Genomic DNA, 24,868 nt, shown 5'->3' with positions numbered 1-24,868 from the left:
CCATTTTTATTTGCTCTAGCGATGGATGTGTTGACATGACACATCCAAGGGGCGGTGCCATGGTATATGGTTATTTGCAGATGACATAATGCTGATTGACGAGATGCGCTGCGGGGTTAATGCTAGGCTGGAGGTTTGGAGATAGATCCAGGAGTCTAAAGATTTCAAGTTGAGTAGAACGAAAACAGAATACTTGGACTGCAAGTTCAGTGATGGGACGCATGAAGCAGAAGTAGACGTGAAGCTTGACACACAAGTCTATCCCCAAGAGAGATAGTTTCAAATATCTTAGGTCTGTTTAACGGGGAGATTGACGAGGATGTTACACATCGTATTGGAGCAGGGTGGATGAAATGGAGGCTCGCATCTGGTGTTTTGTGTGATAAGAATGTGCCACCAAGACTTAAAGGCAAGTTCTACAGAGTGGTGGTTAGATTGACTATGTTGTATGGTGCTGAGTGTTGGTCACTCAAGAAGTCCCATGTCCTGAAGATGAAAGTAGTAGAGATGAGGATGTTGAGATGAATGTGTGGGCATACTAGGAAAGATAAGATTATGATGAAGTTATTACGGACAAGGTGGGAGGCCCCTATGGAAGACAAATTGCGGGAATGGAAGCTGAGATGGTTCGGACACCTGATGAGTAGAGACATAGATGCCCTTGGTTAGGAGGTGTGAGAGGTTCACCATATCGGGTTTGAGGAAGGGTACAGGTAGGCCAAAGAGTACTGGGGAGAGGTGATTAGGCAGGACATGACATTGCTTTAGCTTACCGAGGACATCACCCTCGATAGGAAGCTGTAGAGGTTGAGAATTAGGGTTGAAGGTTGATAGGTTGTCGAAAGTTTCTCCTAGTCTTACCAATAGTATTAGTTGTGAGAAAGCATGGGAAAAAATATATTATTGATTAAAAATGACAATGATACAATGAGCCCTATATATACAATACATGTCCTACTCCTAATACATATGGGATTAGGGTTATTTACTACTATTTATACAATGAAACTAACACTTTCCCTCAAGCTGGTGCATATAAATCATATGTACCGAGCTTGTTACATATATAACTAATACGAGGACCAGTGAGGGACTTGGTGAAAATATCAGCAAGCTGATCATTCGACTTCACAAATTTTGTAGCAATATCTCCCGAGAGTATCTTTTCTCTAACAAAGTGACAGTCAATCTCGATGTGTTTAGTTCTCTCACGGAACACTGGATTTGACGCAATATGAAGAGCAGTTTGATTATCACACACAAGTCCCATCTGACTAATCTCACCAAATTTTAACTCCTTGGGCAACTGTTTGATCCAAATTAGCTCACATGTGGCCATAGCCATTGCTCGATATTCTGCTTCTGCACTAGACCGAGCAACCACATTCTGTTTCTTGCTCTTCCAAGACACCAAATTTCCTCCTACTAAGACACAATATCCAGACGTAGAACGTCTATTAGAAGGTGACCCTGCCCAATCAGCATCTGAGTATCCAACGATCTGCTCATGGCCTCGATCTTCAAACAATAAGCCTTTGCCTGGAGCTGATTTTATATACCGAAGAATGCGGACAACTGTATCCCAATGACTATCACAGGGAGAATCCATAAACTGACTCACAAGGAAAGGAAATGTCAAGTCTAGTAACTGTGAGGTAATTTAATTTACCAACCAACCGCCTATATCTTGCAGGATCGCTAAGAGGCTCCCCCTGTCCTGACAGAAGTTTAGAATTCGGATTCATCGGAGTGTCAACAGGTCTACAACCTGTCATTCCTGTCTCCTCAAGAATATCTAAGGCATACTTCCGTTGTGAGATCACAATACCTGAGCTAGACTGAGCGACCTCAATACCCAGAAAATACTTTAATCTGCCTAGATCCTTATTCTGAAAGTGCTGAAAGAGATGTTGCTTCAACTTACTAATACCATCCTGATCATTGCCGGTAATAACAATATCGTCAACATAAACGACTAGAAAAATACAGAGATTTGAAGCAGAATGTCGATAAAAAACAGAGTGATCAGCTTCACTATGAGTCATGCCAAACTCCTTAATAACTGTGCTGTACTTACCAAACCAGGCTCGAGGAGACTGCTTTAGACCATAGAGGGACCGACGCAACCGACATACAAGGCCAGTAGACTCCCCCTGAGCAACAAAACCAGGTGGTTGCTCCATATAAACCTCATCCTCAAGGTCACCGTGAAAAAAAACATTCTTAATGTCCAACTGATAGAGAGGCCAATGGTGAACAACAACCATGGATAAAAAAAGGCGGACTGATGCAATTTTAGCCACGGGAGAGAAAGTATCACTGTAATCGAGTCCAAATATCTGAGTATATCCTTTGGCAACAAGATGAGCCTTAAGTCGATCAACCTGGCCATCTGGATCAACTTTGACTGCATACACCCAACGACAACCAACAGTCGATTTACTTGAAGGAAGAGGAACAAGCTCCCAAGTACCACTTGTATCTAAAGCAGACATCTCGTCAATCATAGCCTGTCGCCATTCGGGATGAGACAGTGCTTCACCTGTAGACTTAGGGATGGAAACAGAGGACAAAGATGACACAAATGCACCATAGGATGATGAGAGACGATGGTAACTTAAACCGATATAATGAGGATTAGGATTAAGTGTGGACCGTATACCTTTTCGTAGTGCAGTCGGTTGATTAAGAGGAGACAAATCCGCAGTATTAGTAGGGTCAGGTGCAGGACGTGAATTAGCTGGGCCTGATGCTGGGGGCGGACGACGATGATAAATCAGGAGTGGTGTAGTTGTAGAAGGTTGAACTGGACTAGGTGGTGGCACTGGAGCTATAGTTGGTGGAACTGGACTAGGTGGTGGCACTGGACTCGGTGGTGACACTGGAGCTATAGGTGGTGGAGCTGTAACTGGAACTGTACGCGGTGGAGCTATGGAGGAAGATGAATGGGAGATAGGGATTGAATCTCCAAAAGAAGGAACAGGTAGCACCTCAGAAATATCTAAGTGATTAACTGGGCCTGTGAAGTATGATTGGGTTTCAAAGAAGGTAACATCAACAGACATAAGAAATCGCTGAAGGTCAGGAGAATAACATCGATATCCCTTTTGCGTTCTCGAGTAACCCAGAAATATGCACTTAAGAGCACGAGGAACTAGCTTATCTTTTCCTGGAGTAAGGTCATGAACAAAGCACGTACTCCCAAAGACACGGGGTGGAAGAGAGAACAAAAGTAAGTGGGGAAACAGGACAAAGAATCGAACTTGATTTTGGATAGCTGAAGATGGCATACGATTAATAAGATAACAAGATGTAAGAACTGCATCCCCAAAAACGCAGCGGAACATGAGATTGTATGAGTAGGGTACGAGCAGTTTCAATAAGATGTCTATTCTTTCTTTCAGCAACCCCATTTTGTTGGGATGTGTACGGACAAGATGTTTGATGAATAATCCCATGGTAGTTCATAAACTGCTGAAATGGGAAAGACAAATACTCTAGGGCATTATCACTACGAAATATGCGGATAGAAACCCCAAATTGATTTTGAATTTCAGCATGGAAGGTCTGGAAAATAGAAAACAACTCAGATCGATTTTTCATCAAAAATATCCAAGTGCACCTGGAATAATCATCAATGAAACTGACAAAGTAGCGGAATCCTAAGGTAGAACTAACCCGACTAGGACCCCAAACATCTGAATGGACTAAAGTGACTCTGCTCGATTGTCAAGACGCCGCGTGAAATGGGAGCAGGTATGCTTACCGAGCTGACACGACTCACACTCTAGAGTGGACAAGTGAGATAAGCCAGGTACCATTTTCTGAAGTTTTGACAAATTGGGATGTCCTAACCGTTTATGTATTAAATTTGGTGAATCAGTAACGGGAGAAGTTATTGGAGGAAGACAAGATGCGAGTCCATGTGATTTTGCAAGGATAAGGTAATAAAGTCCATCTGATTCACGTCCGGTACCAATGATCCGCCCTGTACTGCGTTCCTGTATAAAAACAAGGTCATCAAGAAATAAAACAGCAGATTTAAGTGATTTGGCTAAGCGACTAACGGTTATGAGATTAAAAGGACTACCAGGAACATAAAGAACTGAGTCTAAAGGTAAGGAAGGAAGTGGACTTGCTTGACCTATTGCAGTTGCCATGGCTTGAGACCCATTGGCCATTGTGACTGTTGGAAAAGATTGAGAATATGAGATACTAGTGAAAAGAGATTTGTTACCAGAAATATGATCAGATGCAACTGAATCAATTACCCAAGACTCGGAAGGTGAAGATTGGGAGACACCAGTCATGCTACTATTTGTTGGAACAACGGAGGTTAATCCCGAAGATGTCTGTTTATGTGCTTTGTACTAAAGGAACTCAATATAATCCGGTAAAGAAACCATATGGATTGGATTTATTGCATTTAATCCAATGGATTGTGAGTTAAAGGCTTCAGATACGAAGTCCATTATAATATCGTGCCGGAAAAAGCAGAAAATTGCTGGGGATCACTGTTCACGCCGGAAAAATCACTGTAGCTCGCCGGAAAATTCCAAAGTTGTCGGAATCTGTCGAAAATAGTATCAATGGACTCGGAATTGCAAGGAGATGAAGCTGTCCTGAAGAAATTTTTTCAAAATCTGACCGGAAGGGGTCACACGAGCCGGCGTGTATGACAGATGCGCCGCCGGAAACAGTTCTCCGACAGGCGCGTGACAGCGTGTGGCTAACTATTTTCCGGTGATTTTTTTTGGGGTTTGGTCGGATCTCTCTTGGGAACCTTGTGGTGGTGTTGGATTTTGCACAACACTGATAATTAGTGACTTTGACGCAATTAGTCACTTAGGTCACCGGAAAATTGCACGGTGACTGAGTTTTTTCTTCCCGGATATCGCTGGAATGACGCACAACGATCTCTTCTCACCGATGCTCTGATACCATGTGAGAAAGCACGGGAAAAAATATATTATTGATTAAAAATGACAATGATACAATGAGCCCTATATACACAATACATGTCCTACACCTAATACATATGGGATTAGGGTTATTTACTACTATTTATACAATGAAACTAACATTAGTAATATTCTTATATTTTCTTATTCCTAGATCTTTGTTATTACATGTTGTGTCATTCTTACCAGTAATATTAGTACTATTCTTGTATTTCTTATTTCTAGATCTTTGTTATTACACGTCGTGTCTTTATTTTTATTATTGGTTGCTTCCTTTTCATTGTTCCTTGAGCCGAGAGTCTGTCGAAGCAGTCTATCTACCTTCACAAGGTAGGGTAAGATCTGCGTACACATTATCCTCCCCAGACCCCACTTATGGGATTACATTAGTTCTTTTTTGGTTGTTGTTGTAGTTGTATATAGATTGTGTACGATATTACGCCTTGGTATGTGTCAAACTAGGTAAGGTGAGAGTCCATGAACCATAGGGTTTTACCCTGGCTTGTGATGTCTAATATGATTATCTTGCTACTGATGGAAAGCCTTCCAGCGACATGTGAAATTGAAAAAACCAGTTGGATTACTTCCTATGATGCATATGGCCAAGAACTCCATGTTTGCTTGAAATGATATTTTTCTTTTTGCTTCAGCATGTTGCTCTTTGCAGGTTCCAAAGAATGTTTGAACTTCGTATTCTTCATTTAATTGTTTGATCACAAACAGCTATTGATGTTCATTTTCTAGGTTCATGATTTTGGCTTCTTTCGCTATGACCCTGGTGCAATACAATTCTTGAGCTATGAAGAGATTCCTCTTGCTCCTGATGCTGCCGCTGTGGGTGTAGAAATCAGGGTTGTTGGTAATGACAGCGGCGAGAAGGTATGGTCTTGGATTGGACATCTTTACTTAATTATCCTATTTAGTTGATCATATTCTGTCAGTTTATGCTAATTGTTTCCTTTAATTCAAAAGGGTAGCAAATTGCAAATCAAATCTTTATAGCAATTCCAAGAGTCTGTAAAAGAGTTTCCTTGCACGCGCACTCATACATGTATACATAAATGTCAAGTAAACTTTTAGCGGAGGCACAATATCACTCAAGACTTTCTGTTGGATAAGGGCATCACAGCTGTCCAACATTCACACATACACATACATATATATACATCATAAATGTCAAGTAAATAGTGGAGGCCTGATATAATTCAAAACAATTCTAGTCGTGGTTACTTTAACTTCTTAATGTATATTCTGCCATAAGATGTTTCTAATGTTTGTGTGCCTAGTCATTCTTTGACTCAAGTTTTATGTTGTTAACTTATCAAAAAAGTTGTATGTTGTTCACCTTTTTAACTTATATGTTGTGGAAACCCGGAAACCTTGTTATTCGTTGACATTAAATATGATGCTGGCAATTTTCTTTTTGACTTTTCTTTAAATTGCTTTTTGGTGCTTGTCATTGAGTCAAAAGGAATGGTGTTGTTGGGATTGTCCAATCCCAACTCGAATTATAAAACTATGGTCAGACTTGGGCATACAAATTAGTTTCCATGTTTACAGGCATGGTTAGGCTTCTCCTACTTTTCAAGTAAATAGTTTTTGTTGATTGAACTAAAGAAGTTGCATTGAGAGATGCTTCAGTTTTTATTTTTGTTAATATCCAATTTATCAGCGTCTATTCCCAGAACTATAAGGAGAATGCTAGGACATGCAATTCATTCACTATGCTTCACGCAACATGTCTATTCTATTGATGTAGCGCATAATGCGTTAATGCATTTAATTCTAGATGATAAAAGAGATCTTCTGTCATCGTGATCAAATCACTGAAGACAAGATGAAATATTCCCCTAACTTTCATGACTGTTGGTCTCGACTAACCATGACTGAATATCCCCATCCTGCATGTGAGTAGAGGTGAACATGCATGGGATACTTCTTGAATACAAACTTAGGGTGGATTTTAGATCCTTTGCTTTCTATTCTTCTAGAGTGGTTTTAAGGCCTCACATAATCATTTGAAGAGTTGTGTTCTTAAGGGTTAAGAATTCTGTTGCCTCACAAACACCATTAAAGAGAATAGATGATTTTTTCCAATTATTAAAAGAGGTGCTCTTTGTATTTACTTGGTCAGTCATCAGTGGTTGCTTCAAGGCCTTTCCACCCTTTTTGTGAGCATAAGGTGGTTCTGCGTGCACTGGGAATGTTCAATTTGAATTATTTGCTTATTAAAGTCAATCGGTGGAATTGTATTTAATAGGTCTTTGAATTGCCATGTGAATACAACTGAAGTATCCCTTGCTATTGTTATTGTTATTGTTTGAATTGCCATGTGAATATTATTGAGGTATCCTTTTCTATTGTTATGTTACTGATGAATTACTGTTATTTTTGCTTCTAATCATATCTGATATATTCATGGGGCTGAAATAATGTCTTAGCCTACAACTTGTCTAGTGAAGTTGCTATCTCAAATTAGTTGTGTTACATGACTTTTATTGTTATGTTCTATCAACCCTTCCCTTGCATCCTCTTCAATTTTCTAGTGATATTTGCGTTAGAATTTCTAGATTCTTATTCTTTTTGGCTTTATTCTGAATTATTCAGGTGTCTATTTTGGCCGGTACCCTTGCTCGATTAGATAGAGATGCTCCGCAGTATAAAAAGTATGTAACCTATCACTCAAAATATTCTTTCATGACTCTCGAGTAAGTTGTGATGCTAGAATGGTTTTTTTTTTAATTGGGGATAAGTAGAATATGATGGAATACTCTTTCATTGATCTTAGTTGTTGAATGTATGTGACTAAATGATAGTGGAGCCTGCAAGAAGATTACCAGTGTTTAACAGTCTTTTGAAATGCCTTTGCTTTGTAATTGTGGAACCAAAAGATGTATAAAACCTGCTTTATGTGCTTTGTGGTGTGTCTCAATAGCAATGTAGGATCTTCTGCATCTGAATGGACTTTGCAATGTGCTACCCATCAGCTGTAGACTTCTGTTAACTTTAGTCTTTCCATCCCCTGAAATATTCTTGGTTCTAAATCTGTCCCATGGATTTAATGCCTGCCTCATATCAGTTTAATGATTTTTTTTTAAAATGGAAGCATCTAATTAACAGGGTATTTTTGGTAAGTGTGCCTACCACTGTCTCTCTTCTGGTACTACATCCATGGAAGTCGATTTGGAAGTGTAATCCTTCCCGTAACTAGCTTGTTCTGGAGGAGTGCAAGTAGATTGTCTGTAGGATTGAATCTTATGGTGCTTGTCTTACCTAGTCAAATTTACAAGAAATGAGCTTCAGCATATGTTTATTGTGCTAGAGAGAAACAGAATTGGTGAATCATCTTTTGCTAAACTGCCGGGTGACTAGGTAGATCTGAGTGATGTTCTTGTACGTAGTTCGAAAGAACTGGATGATGCCAAGTCAGTGAAGGAGCTGGTGGTGGTGTTGGAATGGATAAGCTGGATAAAGAGATGAAGAAATTATTGTCTACCCATCCCACTCTGTGTATTTTAGGTGATTTGGTTGGAGAGGAACCAAAGATGTTTCTAACAGAAAGCTGAACCTGTCCATAAGCTTAAGTATAAATGTTTGTATCTTTTGGCCTTTTGATGTAAATTGCTAAATTTATGACACAGATGGTCTTTTAGATTTTTTCAGCTTCATGAGATTATAAAGGGGCTGAGTTTTTGTTGTTCGTATATGCATCTACTTGGTGCTTTTTCTCATTAATAATATTGTCTTATCGAAAAAATTCTTTGCTAGTGCATGCCAAGGACTTTAAAGTTTTTCCAGTATAATGAGTAGGCTGAGGCGTTTGGATGGAGAAGTCCCGTTTAACTTAACCAGCTGAACTACTAACTTGTCCGCTGCATACACTAGATGTACCTGGTTTCCCTGTAATTATGAAGAATCTTTTTGTTTTTTCCTAAATGAAGTTCTGCAGTTCTTCTCTATTGGGGAATAATTTTGCAAGTTTTGGGGCCGCTATGTATGCATTTTGGTAACATCTCCAGTTTTGGTGCAGAGATGGCTACAATGACTTCAACACGTTCTACATGCAAGTAAGCATAATGATGTTACGCTTTTGTTATTTGGCAGTAGCACTGGTGGATTTTGACTAGATATGAATTTAGTAGATAATACTACCTCTGGTCCTTTTTAAATGTCGTTTTAGCCAAACAAATTTGGTCCATAATAAGTGTCACTTTTGGAAACCAAGAAGGCGTCAATTATTTTTTTTCCAAATCTATGCTTGCTCCAATTAATAGGTTTATACATTTTTCTAAAAAAGTCTTTCAACAGTTATTTCTCATTTTGAGGAGATATAAGGGTAATATAGTCAAATAACTCCTATAATTATTGCTATTAAATGGTTTTTAATCAGTGTACCAAAACTTTAAATAAAATTCAAAAGGGACCGGAGGGAGTTTGTGTTTAGAAACAAAAAGGGAGATGATCACTTTGCTTTTTCAATTTTGAAGAAAGAACACTACCAGAGATAATTTTAACTCTTTGAGCACTTCTGGCATGCATCTAGTGGTAAAAGACGGAGAAGATGAATATATGCTAATGAGAGCTATTACTGCTCTGCTGTGTTTTATTGTGCTGCTCCCTCAATTAGCTTATGACTTCCAAGTTTGTGTCCTTGCTCTTGGTTTAGTAGATAGGACTGTTTTTATCAATATGGTTCTTTCATAAGTGCTAAGAAATGTCGTGAATGAGTCAAAGGAATTTTTGTTTCAACTTGATACTCTTTTATGTACTCCAATTCTGGGGTTTTAGCTTATGATTTTTGTCCTTATAGTAGTAGCTTGATATGTTTTTCTCCGCTACTTCCAATGACTACTTTTGTTGTTCAACTTTTGTGTTCTTTTCTTCCAGGCTGCTTCGGGGACTAAGGGTGGTTCAAGTGGCTCGCCTGTAATTGATTGGCAAGGACGAGCTGTTGCCTTGAACGCTGGGAGCAAGTTATCAAGTGCATCTGCTTTTTTCTTGCCTTTAGAACGAGTTAGTACATGTTCTGTTGTCCTATATGTTAAAGAGCTTTATTATGTTATTCTCTTTTGTAATTGTTGCAATTATTGTTGTCTTTCATTTGAAGCTCTAAAAATCTTAAATTTTACTGAAGCATAAAGTTGACTCTGAGAAAAATTTCGTGAACAGAGTGATATGAAGTGTCAGCCCAAATCATGCTTCCCTAACAAAACTGTTATCCTGAGAGATATTAAAACCTTGAGTGGGCAAAGAGAAAAGAACTTTATCCTTCTCTGCAATTGGCTGTTTGCACCTTGTTTTTATGCTGCTTGCTATTCCGAGTTTTCTTGTTCTTTATATATATATCATTATTGGGGGAACTGGGAGTTGATCAGTTTCTTTGTTTCATTTCTGATTTTGATACCTCCTTTCAGAATGGTGATGAGTCAGTATCTTCATCACTTGACTCATGGTTTTATGTTCTGTATGTTATAAAGGAATCAAATTCTTTTACTCCTGAAATACCTCTCTAGTCTAAATTTTTCTATATTTCTGTGCTTCCTCTGTATTGTTCGTGCATTATCCTTAAAAAATAGTTTGGTAAATGAGGGAGATTTGAAGTCTGAAGTTTCTTCATGCAATTTTCTGTTTCACTTATTTCTTTTTCATTATTAAATAAGGTCTATCCCATATTCCAACTACTACCAGATAACAGTTTTTTTGGTTGCCTTTGAGTAATTGCTTCTGCTGAGAGTCAAGGTTTTTTTTCCCTTAGGAAAACGGGACAATAAATTGGTTAGGAGTTCACACTGAATTTATATGTTGCATTCCGAACTCTCAAACTGTACTTATGAGTCATGTAGGTGTCATTTTAGTGGCATCACATTTTCTGTTTCTTGTTTCTATCCGCTTCTAGCCACATTCGTTTTCAGGCTCATCTTTCCTGTTATTTAGTAAATCAAGCAACAGTTGACCCCCTTTTTCTTGTGTGTGTTCTAGGTTGTCAGGTCACTCAAATTCTTACAGGAAGGAGGATATTTTTCTACAGATAAATGGGCAGCTGTCACTATTCCTCGTGGTACGCTTCAGGTTTGTTAGTTATTTTCTTGCTGCAACTTATTTTTCCCCTATGAATGCCTGAAAAGGACTTGGATATCTTTTAGGGGATTTTTTTGGATAAAGTAATTATTTCATTTATGCTGTCGGAAGCCTAAGTATACAAGTGATATCCGAAAGCTAGAGTACCTTCAAAAAGAAAAATAATTTGGTTCGCTATAAATGACGCCAAATCATCTACACTAATAGGGATATTTTTGGGTGCATAAAAGATTCATCAAAGGCAAAATGAAAGCATCAAACATATAGAATTCAATTTCCATCCTTTGAAATGCTCTCCCATCCCTCATTGCCCTCATCAACAAATGCCCTCCTATCCCTCTCTCCAAAGTACCCACATAAGGGCCAAAAGAAAATAATGTCCCATGTCCGGCATCTTCTCCTCCTCCTAAACTAGCTGTGCGTCACGTCCTTTACAGTAGTCGGTATTGATCACTGAACTCCAAACATATTTAGCACCATTCACTACAATTGGCTTGCTACCTGGTAATGCAGCAATACGTAATTCTTATATCGGTGTCCCCCTAGAGTTTTGATGCACCGACAATGGTAGTACAATGCGGGATGTGGTTGGTGGTATGTCACGAGTTCAAAACCTAGCTGTTGAACCAAGTCTAGTTTTTAAGTAGAGAAAGATAGAGGAGCAGAACCATTATCCCCAAGTTTTGAAGATGAAACAATGATTTTTTAGTCCTGAAAAAGTGACTCATCTCTTCATCCAACTGTTTGCACGCAATTAGTTAGCTTCTTTAATTTTTCAACTGTTAGAAGTCGCACCCTGTTCTGCCAGCCACGGGAACAAGCATACCTTTCTTGGCACTCTGGAAATCCAGAATGAACTGTGTGGCAAGCCTGCGCCCTATATTCAAAGTAATCTATAGTAGTAGATTTTTACTGGAAATAATCCCCTTCCTCTTCTGTTCCATCTCATAGTTCCTTCTCCAAACGTGTGCTGTTTTGCTTGTACACTAACTCCATCAGGTTCTGGAATATATCTATCTCCCAATCTTGTAAATTCCTCCTACATGTAAGGTCTGAATGAGACCCCTCTAAGCTGTAAACATGATGAATTGTCATGTCATTCCGATGCGATATGCTGTAAATAGCTGGGAAAGCTACTAAAAATATAATGTTGCTGCACCACCTTTGTTTCCAACACTATACCTTTTAAGGGGATTATCTTGTTTTATTTAGTCATTTTATTTCATCCTCAAATGATAGCCCGTACAATTGCTGACTTTATCATATTTGGTTCTATTACTTAAAAACTTTTTAGCACTAGTCGTTCGTATTTGTTTCGTATCACTCTTTGGGAATTACTTAACATTAAAATTTGGTTATTTGTTCTGGTATCCTGCTTCCTTTTACTGGATCTGACATATGCCAGATAGACTGTAAAACACATTATCTATAATCTTTAAACTGGACCTTTTAAATTTTTAGAGCACAACGTACAACAACAACATACCCAGTAAAATCCCACTAGTGGGGTCTGGGGAGGTAGGATGTACGCATACCTTACCCCTACCCCGGAAGGGTAGAGAGGCTGTTTCCGGGAGACTCTCGGCTCAACAAAAGAGATAATAATATCAGAAAAGAAATGCAAGAAGAGATCTGTAACAACAAAAGAAGCAAGAAAAGTAATAATGTGGAAAGAGTAAGAAACTTGAATAATTTCATTCATATTTTTGAATGTCATATACATGGCTTTATATACAAGAAGAGGTTAGAAACAAAATCCCATAAAATCTAACAAAATCCCATAAAATTTGGGATTATACAAAATAAAATAAAACAAAGAATCAAAATTCGATAAGGAAAGATCTTAGAGAATCAAAACTTGATATGGACAAATCTTAGAGGATCAAATCTTGATATGGAGAATATCTTCTTGGAAATCCTCTATCATTCAACACTCCCCCTCAAGCTGGTGAATGGATATCTTCCATTCCTAGCTTGCTTATCAGGTCTTGAAACACATTGCTTGGCAGTCCTTTTGTTAAAACATCAGCCAACTGATCTTTTGTAGATACAAATGGTGTACAGATGAGTCCGCTATCTAATTTCTCTTTAATGAAGTGTCTATCTACCTCAATATGCTTAGTGCGATCATGCTGTACAGGATTATGAGCTATACTTATTGCTGATTTATTGTCACAATATAGTCTCATAGGTCCTTCCCATGTTATCTTCAAATCATCAAGGATTATCTTTAACCATAACAACTCACAAACTCCCGTCGCCATAGATCTGAACTCGGATTCTGCACTTGATCTGGCCACCACATCCTGTTTTTTACTTCTCCAAGTCACAAGATTTCCTCCTAAAAAGGTACAGTATCCAGAAGTTGACCTTCGATCCACTAATGAACCAGCATAATCCGCATCAGTATAAGCCTCTAAAACCATGTCTCCTCTTCTTCTGAATAGTATTCCTTTTCCGGGGCTTCCTTTAAGATATTGTAGAATCCTGTTCGCCGCTTGGAGATGCATTTCTCTAGGGTCATGCATAAATTGGCTAACGACACTTAGAGCAAAAGCAATGTCTGGCCTTGTATGGGACAAGTAGATCAATTTCCCCACAAGCCTTTGATACGAGCCTTTATCTACCACAGAATCTTCTGGAGAATTACACAACCCATGATTATATTCAATTGGTGTGGCCACTGGTTTACACCCTAATTTTCCTGTTTCTTTTAACAAATCAAGCACATATTTTTGTTGGGAAATAAAGATTCCTTGTTTAGAATGTGCTACTTCAATTCCCAAAAAATACTTTAATTTTCCAAGATCTTTGATATCAAATTCCTTGAATAAACAATTCTTCAAATTGTGTATCTCCTCTAAATCATCACCTGTTGCTATGATATCATCTACATAGACTAGTAGAGCAATTACCTTTCCTGTTTTTGAGTGCCTTATGAACAAGGTGTGGTCTCCTTGACTCTGCCGATAGCCTAGCTTGATCATAACCTTTGTAAATCTTCCAAACCATGCACGGGGTGATTGCTTTAGTCCATAGAGTGCCTTCTTCAGTCTACATACCATTCCCTTCTTGCTTTCAAAACCAGGTGGTACCTCCATATAGATCTCCTCATCTAAATCTCCATGTAGAAAAGCATTTTTAACATCAAATTGTTGTAGGTTCCAATTAAAAATCGCAGCCAATGACAATAAGATCCTCACTGTATTCATTTTTGCCACTGGGGCAAAAGTTTCCAAATAATCAATTCCATAGGTCTGTGTGTAACCCTTTGCTACCAAACGTGCTTTAAATCTTTCTATAGACCCATCAGACTTGTATTTCACGGTAAATACCCATCTACACCCTACCAGCTTTTTCCCTTTTGGTAATTCCACCATTTCCCAAGTTTTATTCTTCTGCAATGCTTCCATTTCTACCTTCATAGCTTCTTCCCACTCTTTGTTGCCTAATGCTTCAGACAAATTTTTGGAACAGGAATTGTGTGGAGGTTACTGAGAAAAGCTTTATGGCTTGGGTATAGGTTTTGATATGTCAAGGAAAGGCACAAAGGGTGTTGTGTGCAGGTTCTGGTTCCTTTTCTAAGTGGAATGGGAAGGTCAAGATCATTTGGTTGGTTATGATCTTCATGATCAGTTTGGTTTGGTGTTTCTGATGGTTCAACAGGTTCAGGATAGGTATTAGGAGCAGGGACATGAGGAGATAATTGTGGTTGAGTAGTTTGATCAGTTAGCCTTTTTCTTCTGGAATAAACCTACAATGGTGGATTACTTTCTTGAATTCCTTTATGTATATCAAGATTAGAAGACTCAATAGGTTCATTAGGATTTAGAGACTCAGATGAGTTAAGAGATGGTGACTCAGGCAAGGACATACATAAGGATTTGTCATGGCTAGGAATAGACAAATCAAATAGTGATAAGCTAGAGATCCTTCTCCACCCAATGACTCCCCCTGAATGTAAGAATTTTTAAAAATGACTCACTTTCATCAAATGTGACATCAGCTGAAACAAAAAACTTCTTGGTTGATGGTTGGTAACATTTATATCCTTTTTGAGTAGGAGAATATCCAATGAAAACACACTTAAGAGCACGTGGATCTAATTTGCCTATATTCTGAGAATGAATGTGAACATAGGCAATACTCCCAAAGATTCTAGGAATCAATTTACTGGAATTTTCGAAATTCGGGAAGAAACTCCTAAGAGTATCAAGTGGGCTCTTAAAATTCAGAATTCTTGATGGTATTCTGTTACTAAGATATGCAGCAGTTAGGACAGCTTCCCCCCAATACTGATTTGGAACCCTTTTGTGAAACAATAGTGATCTAGTAATGTCAAGTAACAAACCGTTTCTTCTCTTCGCTATCCCATTTTGTTGAGGAGTATTGACACATGAAGATTCGTGAATAATTCCCTCATTTTTTGAAGAAAACAGAGAGGTTTTGATTGAAGTAGTCCTTGGCATTATCAGAACGGAATCTTTTAATTGTCACATCAAATTGGGTTTTAACCAGATTAAAAAAGGTAGGAAGAACGTGGCTGACATCTGATTTTTGCTTTAACAAATAGATCCATGTTACTCTTGTACAATCATCAATGAATGACACAAACCATCTAGCACCGGAAATATTAGGAATGGACGAGGGTCCCCATACATCACTATGAATAAGAGAAAATGGAGTCTGACATCTTTTGTTGCTTATTGGAAAGGAAACGCGTTTATGTTTTGCGATTTCACAATCTTCACAATGAAAAGACTCAACAACCAAATTTTTGAATAATGATGGAAACATTAGCTTGATTACATAAAAAGAAGGATGACCTAAGCGACGATGATAGAGCCAAACTCTCTCTTTATTGGACATAACAGATTCAGACAAGAATGAACTAGATAAGGAATTCTTAATTGTATCTCCACTATTGTGAAAATCCAGAAAATAAAGACCACCTTTCTCACTAGCACGCCCAATCATCTCCTTCGTGTCCTGTTTCTGAAATGCACAATATGAAGAGAAAAAGGTTACTTTGCATTTGGAATCTTTGGTGACTTTGTGGACAGAAATGAGATTTGCAAATAACTTTGGGACATGAAGAACATTCTTAAGTATCAAAGACTTTCCCAGTTGTATGTCTCCTTGGCCAGCTACAGTAATAACTGAACCATCGGCTATAGTTATTTTCTTATAGCTAGGGCAAGGTGAATATGATATAAAGAGATGGGAGGAACAAGTCATATGATCAGTTGCCCCGGAATCAACCACCCACATTGGAGAAAATTTGTCTCTAACATTAGCAACAAAAGTGGAAGAAATACCTGCAAAGGCCATTGAACAACTACCTGCCGAAAATGATATCTCCAGAGATTCCAGCAATGTCTTCAATTTCTCAATATCTTCTTTGTTGAATTTTGGGACTAGTGGACTTTTTTTATTAACCTGAGGGCTGCTAGCAATGTGTGCCTGCGTTTTATCAAAAGTATTTTTGGTTGGAGGTTTACCATTGAGTTTCCAACATCTCTCTCTCGTGTGCCGGTACTTTTTGCAGTAAGTGCAGTAAAGATTGTCCCTGTTGACAATCGGTTTGAATGAACTTGCATGCTTGATGGTGCTCTCCAATTGTGAAACTCCAGATTCCTTTTTATTTGTCCCTTTTGTCATAAGAGCTGATCCTTCATTTATTTGAGTTTCAAGCATAACACTCCTCCGTCCTTCCTTTGTCCGTATAATGGCCATTGTCTCATTCAATGATGGCAGATCTTCTTTTCCTAAAATTTGCACTCGTACAGCATCAAACTCTGCATTTAGCCCTGCAAGAAAATCATAAATCCTTTCTTTTTTAATAAATCTTTTCAAAATTACAGCATCGTCTGTGCAACGCATTTGAATGCGTTGATAGTGATCCATCTCTTGCCATAACCCCTATAAAAGGTTAGAATATTCAGTGACAGATCGAGCTCCCTTTTTGTTGCAGATAATTTTGTTTTTATTTCATAGATCCTAGCAGCATCATGAACTTTAGAGTATGTCTCCTTCACTGCATCCCAAATTTCCTTAGCAGTATTCAGAAATATAACAGTATCACTAATTTCTGGAAGCATGGAGTTCCATAACCATGACATCACCATTGAATCACGTTCATCCCACGCATCAAACTTGGGGTCTTCTTTGGATGGTCATGTACCGAGGAGATATCCTAATTTCCCTTTACCTTTTAGAAAGGTACGAACAAGCTGAGACCATTTTAGATAATTTTTCCCATTCAACCGATAAGAGGCTTGAATATTTTGTAAATCTCCAGTTGAAACTGTAGAGCTATGCTCTACAGTGGCAGAAACATTTTCAGAGACTGGATTATTCGCAATAGTACTCTCTTCGGACATGGTTTTCAAATGGTTTCAACCCTTGGGCGGAATAAAGAGGACAAATGTGATGAAAAGATGGATGAATGAAAAAAATCTGTCAGTAATAAGTCTAAGGCTCTGATACCATGTGGAAAGAGTAAGAAACTTGAATAATTTCATTCATATTTTTGAATATCATATACATGGCTTTATATACATGAAGAGGTTAGAAACAAAATCCCATAAAGTCTAACAAAATCCCATAAAATCTGGGATTATACAAAATAAAATAAAACAAAGAATCAAAATTTGATATGGAAAGATCTTAGAGAATCAAAACTTGATATGGACAAATCTTAGAGGATCAAATCTTGATATGGAGAATATCTTCTTGGAAATCCTCTATCATTCAACAAATAATAACATCTTAAAATACACCAAATAAGTGAAAGGGAGTGCAGTAATACAATCCTATGCAAAACAACAAAATAGTGTGAACACAACATAGACCGCTACCAAACATAGGCAAAGCTCTATCAGACTACCCGGTACAAAGAGGGAAAAACTATGCACTACTTTCTAGCCTACAACCCTAATGCTCGACCTCCACATGTTCCTATCAAGAGCCATGTCCTCGGAAATCTGAAGACGTGCCATGTCTTGCCTGATCACCTCGCCCCAATTCTTCTTAGGCCGCCCTCTACCTCTTCTCGTACCTGCCAAAGCCAACCGCTCGCACCTCCTAACCGGGGAATCTATGGTTCTCCTCCGCACGTGTCCAAACCACCTAAGCCTCGCTTCTCGCATCTTGTCGTCCACGGGAGCAACGCCCACCTTCTCCCGAATATCTTCATTCCTTATCTTATCCAGTTTAGTATGCCCGCACATCCATCTCAACATCCTCATCTCGGCTACTTTCATCTTCTGGATATGTGAAAGTAGCCAAGATGAGGATGTTGAGATGGATGTGCGGGCATACTAAACTGTAAGATAAGGAATGAAGATATTCAGGAGAAGGTTGGCATTGCTCCCGTGGATGACAAGATGCGGGAAGCGAGGCACAACGTATTTTCTAATAAAGTGAGATCAGCTTACATTTTCTTGCTATGCTGTATTTAAGAGATTTGGAGCATTCTCATTCCAGTATTGTATGTTATTAATTGTTCATGTCCCTGGCTACTATGTGTCACAGTACTGCCTCTAAACCCTTCTGGTGAGGAAGAAGGATTTTTTTTTTTGAAAAATAATGGCTTCACGCGCTCAGAATTAGTGTGGCACACACCGTGCCATGTCAGCAAGACATGTCTAATAGGCACAATTGGGCTCGAGTTCAGATGTTAAATAGGAACAAGGCTTAGCTCATCTGTCTAAATGAAAAATGGGGCAAGTTTGAAGGGCCACTTATGTATTTGGCGATTTCTAATTTATTTTTAGAAATATTCATATTTTGATCTATTTTTAAATTTTAATTGTATTGTTAAGAATATTAAAATAGAACCGTGCATTTGGACTAACGCCACCCATGATAAGAAATATGACCTTCTTGCCTTTTAGAAGACTGGATCTACATTCACATTCGGAGCATATGGTAATGCTTCGGGTTGTTTTAACTTGTTTCTTCTCAAACAGGATGTAACGCCTTTGAGATGGTCGAATATGGATGGGAAATCATGCTATTCTATGATAGAATATTATCTGCATGTCTTTACTATTGAAGTATCCTTGCTGCTGTTTCTTTTTTGAGGGGTTATCAAATTTTTGTAGTTAGCATTTTTTATCTGTTAGTCTGCTATTGTTCATATGGACACAGTGTTTTTCTCCTTGCAAACTTTGATTTTACTTAGATGTTTTTCATATAGGTGACTTTTCTTCATAAAGGATTTGATGAGACACGCAGGCTTGGTCTTCAACATGAGACGGAACAGGTAGACATTTAAGATTTTGTTACCATACTGTAGATTACTAAAATAATGATTTGTCAATCTTTTGAAACTTGGCTGGAATAGTTGGTGCGCAATTCCACTCCACCCAGCGAAACTGGAATGCTTGTTGTCGATTCTGTGGTAAGTACACCATCCTAAGTGATAATGCCGTAAATGTATATGCCTCTGCTTATCAAGATTTATTCTCTCGCTGGGTTGATTGCAGGTTCCTGGTGGCCCAGCTCAAAATCATTTAGAGCCCGGTGATGTGCTTGTTCGCATGAATGGGGAGGTTAGTCTTTCTTTGATCTCCTATGGCATTTGAAATTTAATGGTTTTTATGCTCGTTCCAACATGTTTTCTAGATTATTTATAATTATACTATTTTCAGAAACCTAATTCTAGATTTATCTTCTTATACTCGGAACTGTACTCTATCATTTTCCCATATGGCTGCATCCCACCAAATTCTGCAGACCCACTTGAATTATCCCCAGCCAACCATTGAACTAGGTTGAATCAGAGACTTATTTGACAGAGTCATCCACTAGATTTATCCGTCCCCTCTACTCTATGGTGTGTTGCGAGGGACACTTTGTTATCCTATTTGATTGCTCTCAGATCTTACGTGAATACAAGAATAGTACTTTGTCAGAAATTGCTTGTCAGATGATTGGAAAAATTAATCATTTCATTGTTCATAGCATCAAACTGAGTCCTGGAAGCCTCATGCAGGTTGTTACCCAGTTCCTGAAGATGGAGACTTTACTTGATGACAGTGTCGAGCAGAAAATTGAGCTTCAAATTGAAAGGGGCAGCACTCCTTTGACAGTAGACTTGTTGGTAAATATTGTCGTTGCACGTCTTGGAATATCTCTACTCTTTATCTCTTTTCAAAGTTTTCTTCTTGGACTTTTAGATGAAAAAACGATTATCAATTCTCTTCATAAGGTTAACCTCGGCTTTGGGCCCTAGCTTGATTTTTCAACCCACTAGGTGCCAGCTTTCTTATGCAATGCTGGTTTTAAGGTTGATACAAGTTTTTCTAACTTAAAATACAACTTCAACAAAGCACCACATTTGATGGTGGCTCTCTAGTTCATTCAGTTTTTGGTACCTAGAGGAAAATTTGGTTGACATTACTCTGTTAAATCCTGGGAATTTATTTATTTTTTAGTTGCAAATATTTGGATATTTTTTTGACTGTAGTCCTTTTTGTTTTTCACTTCTGACTGGGTCCTTTCCATGTTTTGGAGGCTAGCAATGGGATGTGGTGATTGTCTACATCAGTAGTGCATGAACCAAAGGATCCCTAATTTATTGACTGTGTTTTTGTCAGCTGTTTAGTATTTATCATGGGTTTCCACTCAGGTGACTCAAAAATCAGTTGCAGAAAGTGGCCCTTTCAGAAATTCTAAGCCTCTTTATATGCTTCTAGTATTGTAGCCATTGATGCATGAATAGTATTTCATGCTCAAATTTGACGGTTTCTGTTTTGAAGTTGTACTATACATATGATTGTAATATGAGGCAGACCTTTATTTCCTGAACTCTCGATTATTGTTATACATTTCTTATGGGGCAATTGTTCAGTCACTTTTAGGGATGGGAATCTATGTCATTTGGTTCTTTTCAACAGATATCTCTTTTACCCTTTCAACATCCTAAAGTTGGATGAGTTTTACATGCATAAGTACAGCTCCATTGTTCCGTGGATTTGTAAGGGTGTACTTAGTTGACCTGATAGATGATGGTAGTGACACACAGCTGACTCTATTCCTTTGTCCACAAATTTCTAACTTAACCTATTTATCCAAAAAAAGAAGAATTTTCTAAGTTTAATAACTGTAGTTTCTTTAAAAAAAAGAAGGTAAAGGAATTGGTTTAAGAAAAGGGCTCTGAAACTACACTGACTTGCTTATAATGTTTTCTTCTTTTGCTTGTGTTTGTATCATCTGTGATTATGACTTCTTTTGTTTGGGCAACTTCAGGTTCAGGATTTGCACTCAATTACTCCTGACCACTTCTTGGAAGTTAGTGGTGCAGTGATACACCCACTTTCTTATCAACAGGTTTGTGATATTCTGTGCTGTTGGCTCCCCAGTCTTATGCATGTAAGAAACATCTTTACCAGTAGACTCCCGTTATATGAGTTTATCTGCATTCTACTGATTAGTCATCCCAATGACAGATGAATTCCAAGTCAGGGAATTGTTTTTGACTTGTTCACAGGCTTCTTCCGTGGAAGAAATCAGCAGTCTGTTCTGGTTAATGCAAGATATTCTCTAATCCTAAAACAATGCTACCTGCAAACTACTTTTATTTTGCTTGGTAAAACAAATTCACACTTATTAAGTATGAATGACAATAAAAACCGGCGTTAAGCACCTGAAAGTGTAATTTAGCTGTTGCATCCAGTCTATTTTCTAAATTTTCGTTTTGGTGCGTATTTGGAAACTATCAACCAGGGTAAGGAGTGATGTAGGCCCATTAGAAGTAATGCAAAGTTATTAAAGATTGAAGCTTTATTGTTTGGAATTGATTCCTATAGCTTTGTTTGACGTTATTGAGTTATATTCGACTAGATTCGAGTCATTTGGAGAAGAGTTTTCGCAAAATGAGGGATGCAACACGTGGACTTTAAGGGGGGTCACCCATCCTAATACCACTCTAACTGAAACACGATTCTGGAGTTCTGACTGGATATAATGCATTAGTGCTAGTATGTCGAATCCGTCATTAACCTTGAGTAGGTTCATTTGATGTTTTATGACTAGCTTGTGTGGTTGGTTTTGATTTCCGAGAGGTTCAGTGGTGTTTTAGAAGAGAAATTCTCGTTGTAGAAGCCTCAAGTTGTTGGAGTTGACCAAGGTTTTAACTTTTGGGTAAACGAACTCGGAATCGGGTTTTGATGAATAGTAGGATCAGATAATGTAATGTAGATTTTGGGAGTTAGCATACGAGATTCTCAGGAAGCTCACCTTATCTAGTTCAGTCTAATGTAATCAAAATAGAGCAACATAAGGTAGATTCAAGGAATAGTACCAAAAAGGCTGGGTTGGAAAGAGCACAACCTATCTTGGAAAGCATGATGACGGATGATGTTCAAACATAAGATTAGCAATTCGAGGTGCCATAAAGTTCGGACATAATAGAGACCACAAGATCCCAAGATGATAGATCCAATCCAACTCAGTTGTCAGTCGGAGACTCATTAGATGTGCATGATTTGGAGTTGCATACAAATTCTTAAGAGTATGCCAAAACTGGAAGGACATTTTGGTTGTGATGACAAATAGGCACAATCTCATCGGAAAGAGTGGAAATCAAAGTTGTGCAAAGGTGACTAACTTGACTCTTCCAAAAAATCGAATCTACTGAGAAGCAGGAGGTGTGTCGATATATTTTTCAAAATCATAGCCAACAAGAGCAGATACCCATTGGGTATGCCAGGAAAAATAGTTGGTGGACATCAACTTGATTGGGGTAAGAGAAGAATTATTGATAGAAAGAAGATCAGAAGAACCTTGAGTTGCAGAAATTATTGAGATACACGAAGGTGATTTATCTGATTGGAGTATTTCTTTAGGCATTATCGGATCCTCATGAGAGGAAGATTTCGATGTGCGTTGATGAACCATTGAGTTGAAATTTTTTTTATGCCGTATGGCTTCCCTGCTCTGATACAAGAAAGAATACGGAAGTTGTGTATTTTGTGCTCTCCAGCAAGTGAAAGCGCACTTGGGGACAAGTTTGTTATTATACTATGTGACAAACATAGTCTAATAACGTCACTTGTCCATCGTAGAGACTCTCAACCTCGTGTGTTAGTGTATATATCTCCTTTGAAGGTTATGGTGGAAGAATTGAGAAACTCACCCGGAAAGAGAAAACACCTTGAAGTAGCGAGAGTCCATTACTTAAATGGTCACTCAACTATTCCAAATTATCTAGTAAAGTCATGTCTTTCATTTGTAACATAAAAGTCGCTTAACTATGCTTATAGCACTCAGAAAGCCATTGTCAGTATGGGCCTCTATACCTACAAGGTGAATGCAGTGCCCCGACAAAAAAGAACGTGCGTACTGTGGAATAGTACTCGTATGATAAGGCAGACTGCATAACATACGATAAACAAGAAGCTCAACTTGCCCTTCTTCCCAAATATCATTGTTAGAATAGTTATGTCAATATATGTAATTAGCCCTAGTCCCTTATGTAATAGGAGTAGGTTATGTGTTATGTATACATATAAATAGGGCTCATTGTAACATAGAATATCAATTAATAATATTTTGCTCCCGTGCATTCTCACATGGTATCAGAGCATTGGTGAGATAATTATCATTGTGCGTCATTCCAACGACATCCGGGAAGAAATAAGTCGTCACCGTGCAATTTTTCGGTGACTTGAGAAGTTGTTCGCGTCAAAACCATTTTTTACCAGTGTTGTGCATAAATCAACACCACCACAGGGTTCTCCTATCATTGGCGACCAAACCCCAGTGAAGATCTCCGGCACAACACGCGCCGTTACGCGCCTCTGGCAGTTAAGGTTCTGGCGAGATTGTCACCACATGCGCCGGTGCGTGAGATCATTTTCCGGCATCTTTCAAGTATGATTTTTCTTTTGGGTTGGTCGCCTGACTTTTCCGACTCGACCCTTCGAGATTTTGTGGTTTCTCAGTTACCGAAAAGTGTTTCCGGCAAGAGGAATGGTTTTTCCGGCGAGAGCAGTGGTCTGTCACTGTTATGGTCACTTTTCCGGTCACCTTGTTCACATACTAAGGTTGCCTATTGATTTCGACCTCAGTCATTTAATTTCCACTATTTTGTTGACTTCAATTTGCTTCCGACGAAGATTTGAGAAGTCAGAGAAGTTGCATCTGTTAACTGAAGGTCTTCAACACAAAATTTTCAGCACTCTGAAGCTCAACTAACAATATCAGACCAACTTACTCTAGTTTGGTGATCAGAACAGTGTTCGATCATTATAATAGTTTGGTTTCAATTTCTAATTGCTTGATTTTAGGGTATCTCAGTTGGTAATCTTCATCAAATATTTGGCTTTGATCTCTCTTAAGTTCATTATAATGTCACTCAGATCTGATGCTTTTGGCTCAAATACTGTTGGATCCTATACTTCGAATGTTCATATGGTGTCTTTATCTATCGAGTTCCTTCAGTATAAAACACGTAAGTAGATACCTTTTGAGATAGATTTTGTAGCTCAAACAGGTAATAACGTGACTTGTATCTCTTAATCGTCTTCTTCCTCCGACTCTTGGGTCATTGATTCAGGTGCATCTGATTATATTTCTGGTAACAAATCTCTTTTCTCTAGTATTTCATATTCTCAATCTCTTCCAACAGTCACAATGACCAATGAGTCCCAAACCATGGCAACTGCAATAGGTCAAGCAAGTCCACTTCCTTCCTTACCTTTAGATTCAGTTCTTTATGTTCCCGGTAGTCCTTTTAATCTCATAGCCGTTAGTTGCTTAGCCAAATCACTTAAATCTGCTGTTTTATTTCTTGATGACCTTATTTTTATACAGGAACG

The 24,868-nt window shown here is 38.3% G+C and overlaps 1 protein-coding gene across 3 annotated transcripts in view; it reads left to right on the top strand.

Moving 5' to 3' along the window:
* Positions 1–24,868, top strand: part of LOC107821418 (protease Do-like 7) — a 47,945-nt gene that overhangs the window by 9,835 nt on the left and 13,242 nt on the right. For 2 of the 3 annotated variants that reach the window (XM_075242448.1, XM_075242447.1), the window contains exons 3-12: positions 5,706–5,840; positions 7,569–7,627; positions 8,992–9,028; positions 9,849–9,974; positions 10,941–11,030; positions 19,243–19,308; positions 19,390–19,446; positions 19,532–19,597; positions 20,041–20,148; positions 21,297–21,377. In XM_075242448.1, coding sequence (XP_075098549.1) covers positions 5,706–5,840; positions 7,569–7,627; positions 8,992–9,028; positions 9,849–9,974; positions 10,941–11,030; positions 19,243–19,308; positions 19,390–19,446; positions 19,532–19,597; positions 20,041–20,148; positions 21,297–21,377 — 825 coding nt within the window. Of the gene's footprint in view, positions 1–5,705; positions 5,841–7,568; positions 7,628–8,902; positions 9,029–9,848; positions 9,975–10,940; positions 11,031–19,242; positions 19,309–19,389; positions 19,447–19,531; positions 19,598–20,040; positions 20,149–21,296; positions 21,378–24,868 lie in introns of all 3 variants that reach the window. The other variant, XM_075242449.1, reaches the window with a different exon arrangement.

This window comes from Nicotiana tabacum, chromosome 21 (genome assembly GCF_000715075.1).
Source record: "Nicotiana tabacum cultivar K326 chromosome 21, ASM71507v2, whole genome shotgun sequence".
Taxonomy (NCBI): domain Eukaryota; kingdom Viridiplantae; phylum Streptophyta; class Magnoliopsida; order Solanales; family Solanaceae; genus Nicotiana; species Nicotiana tabacum.
The sequence above is the reverse complement of the archived record's forward strand: the minus strand, read 5'-3'. Positions and strand labels throughout refer to the sequence as shown.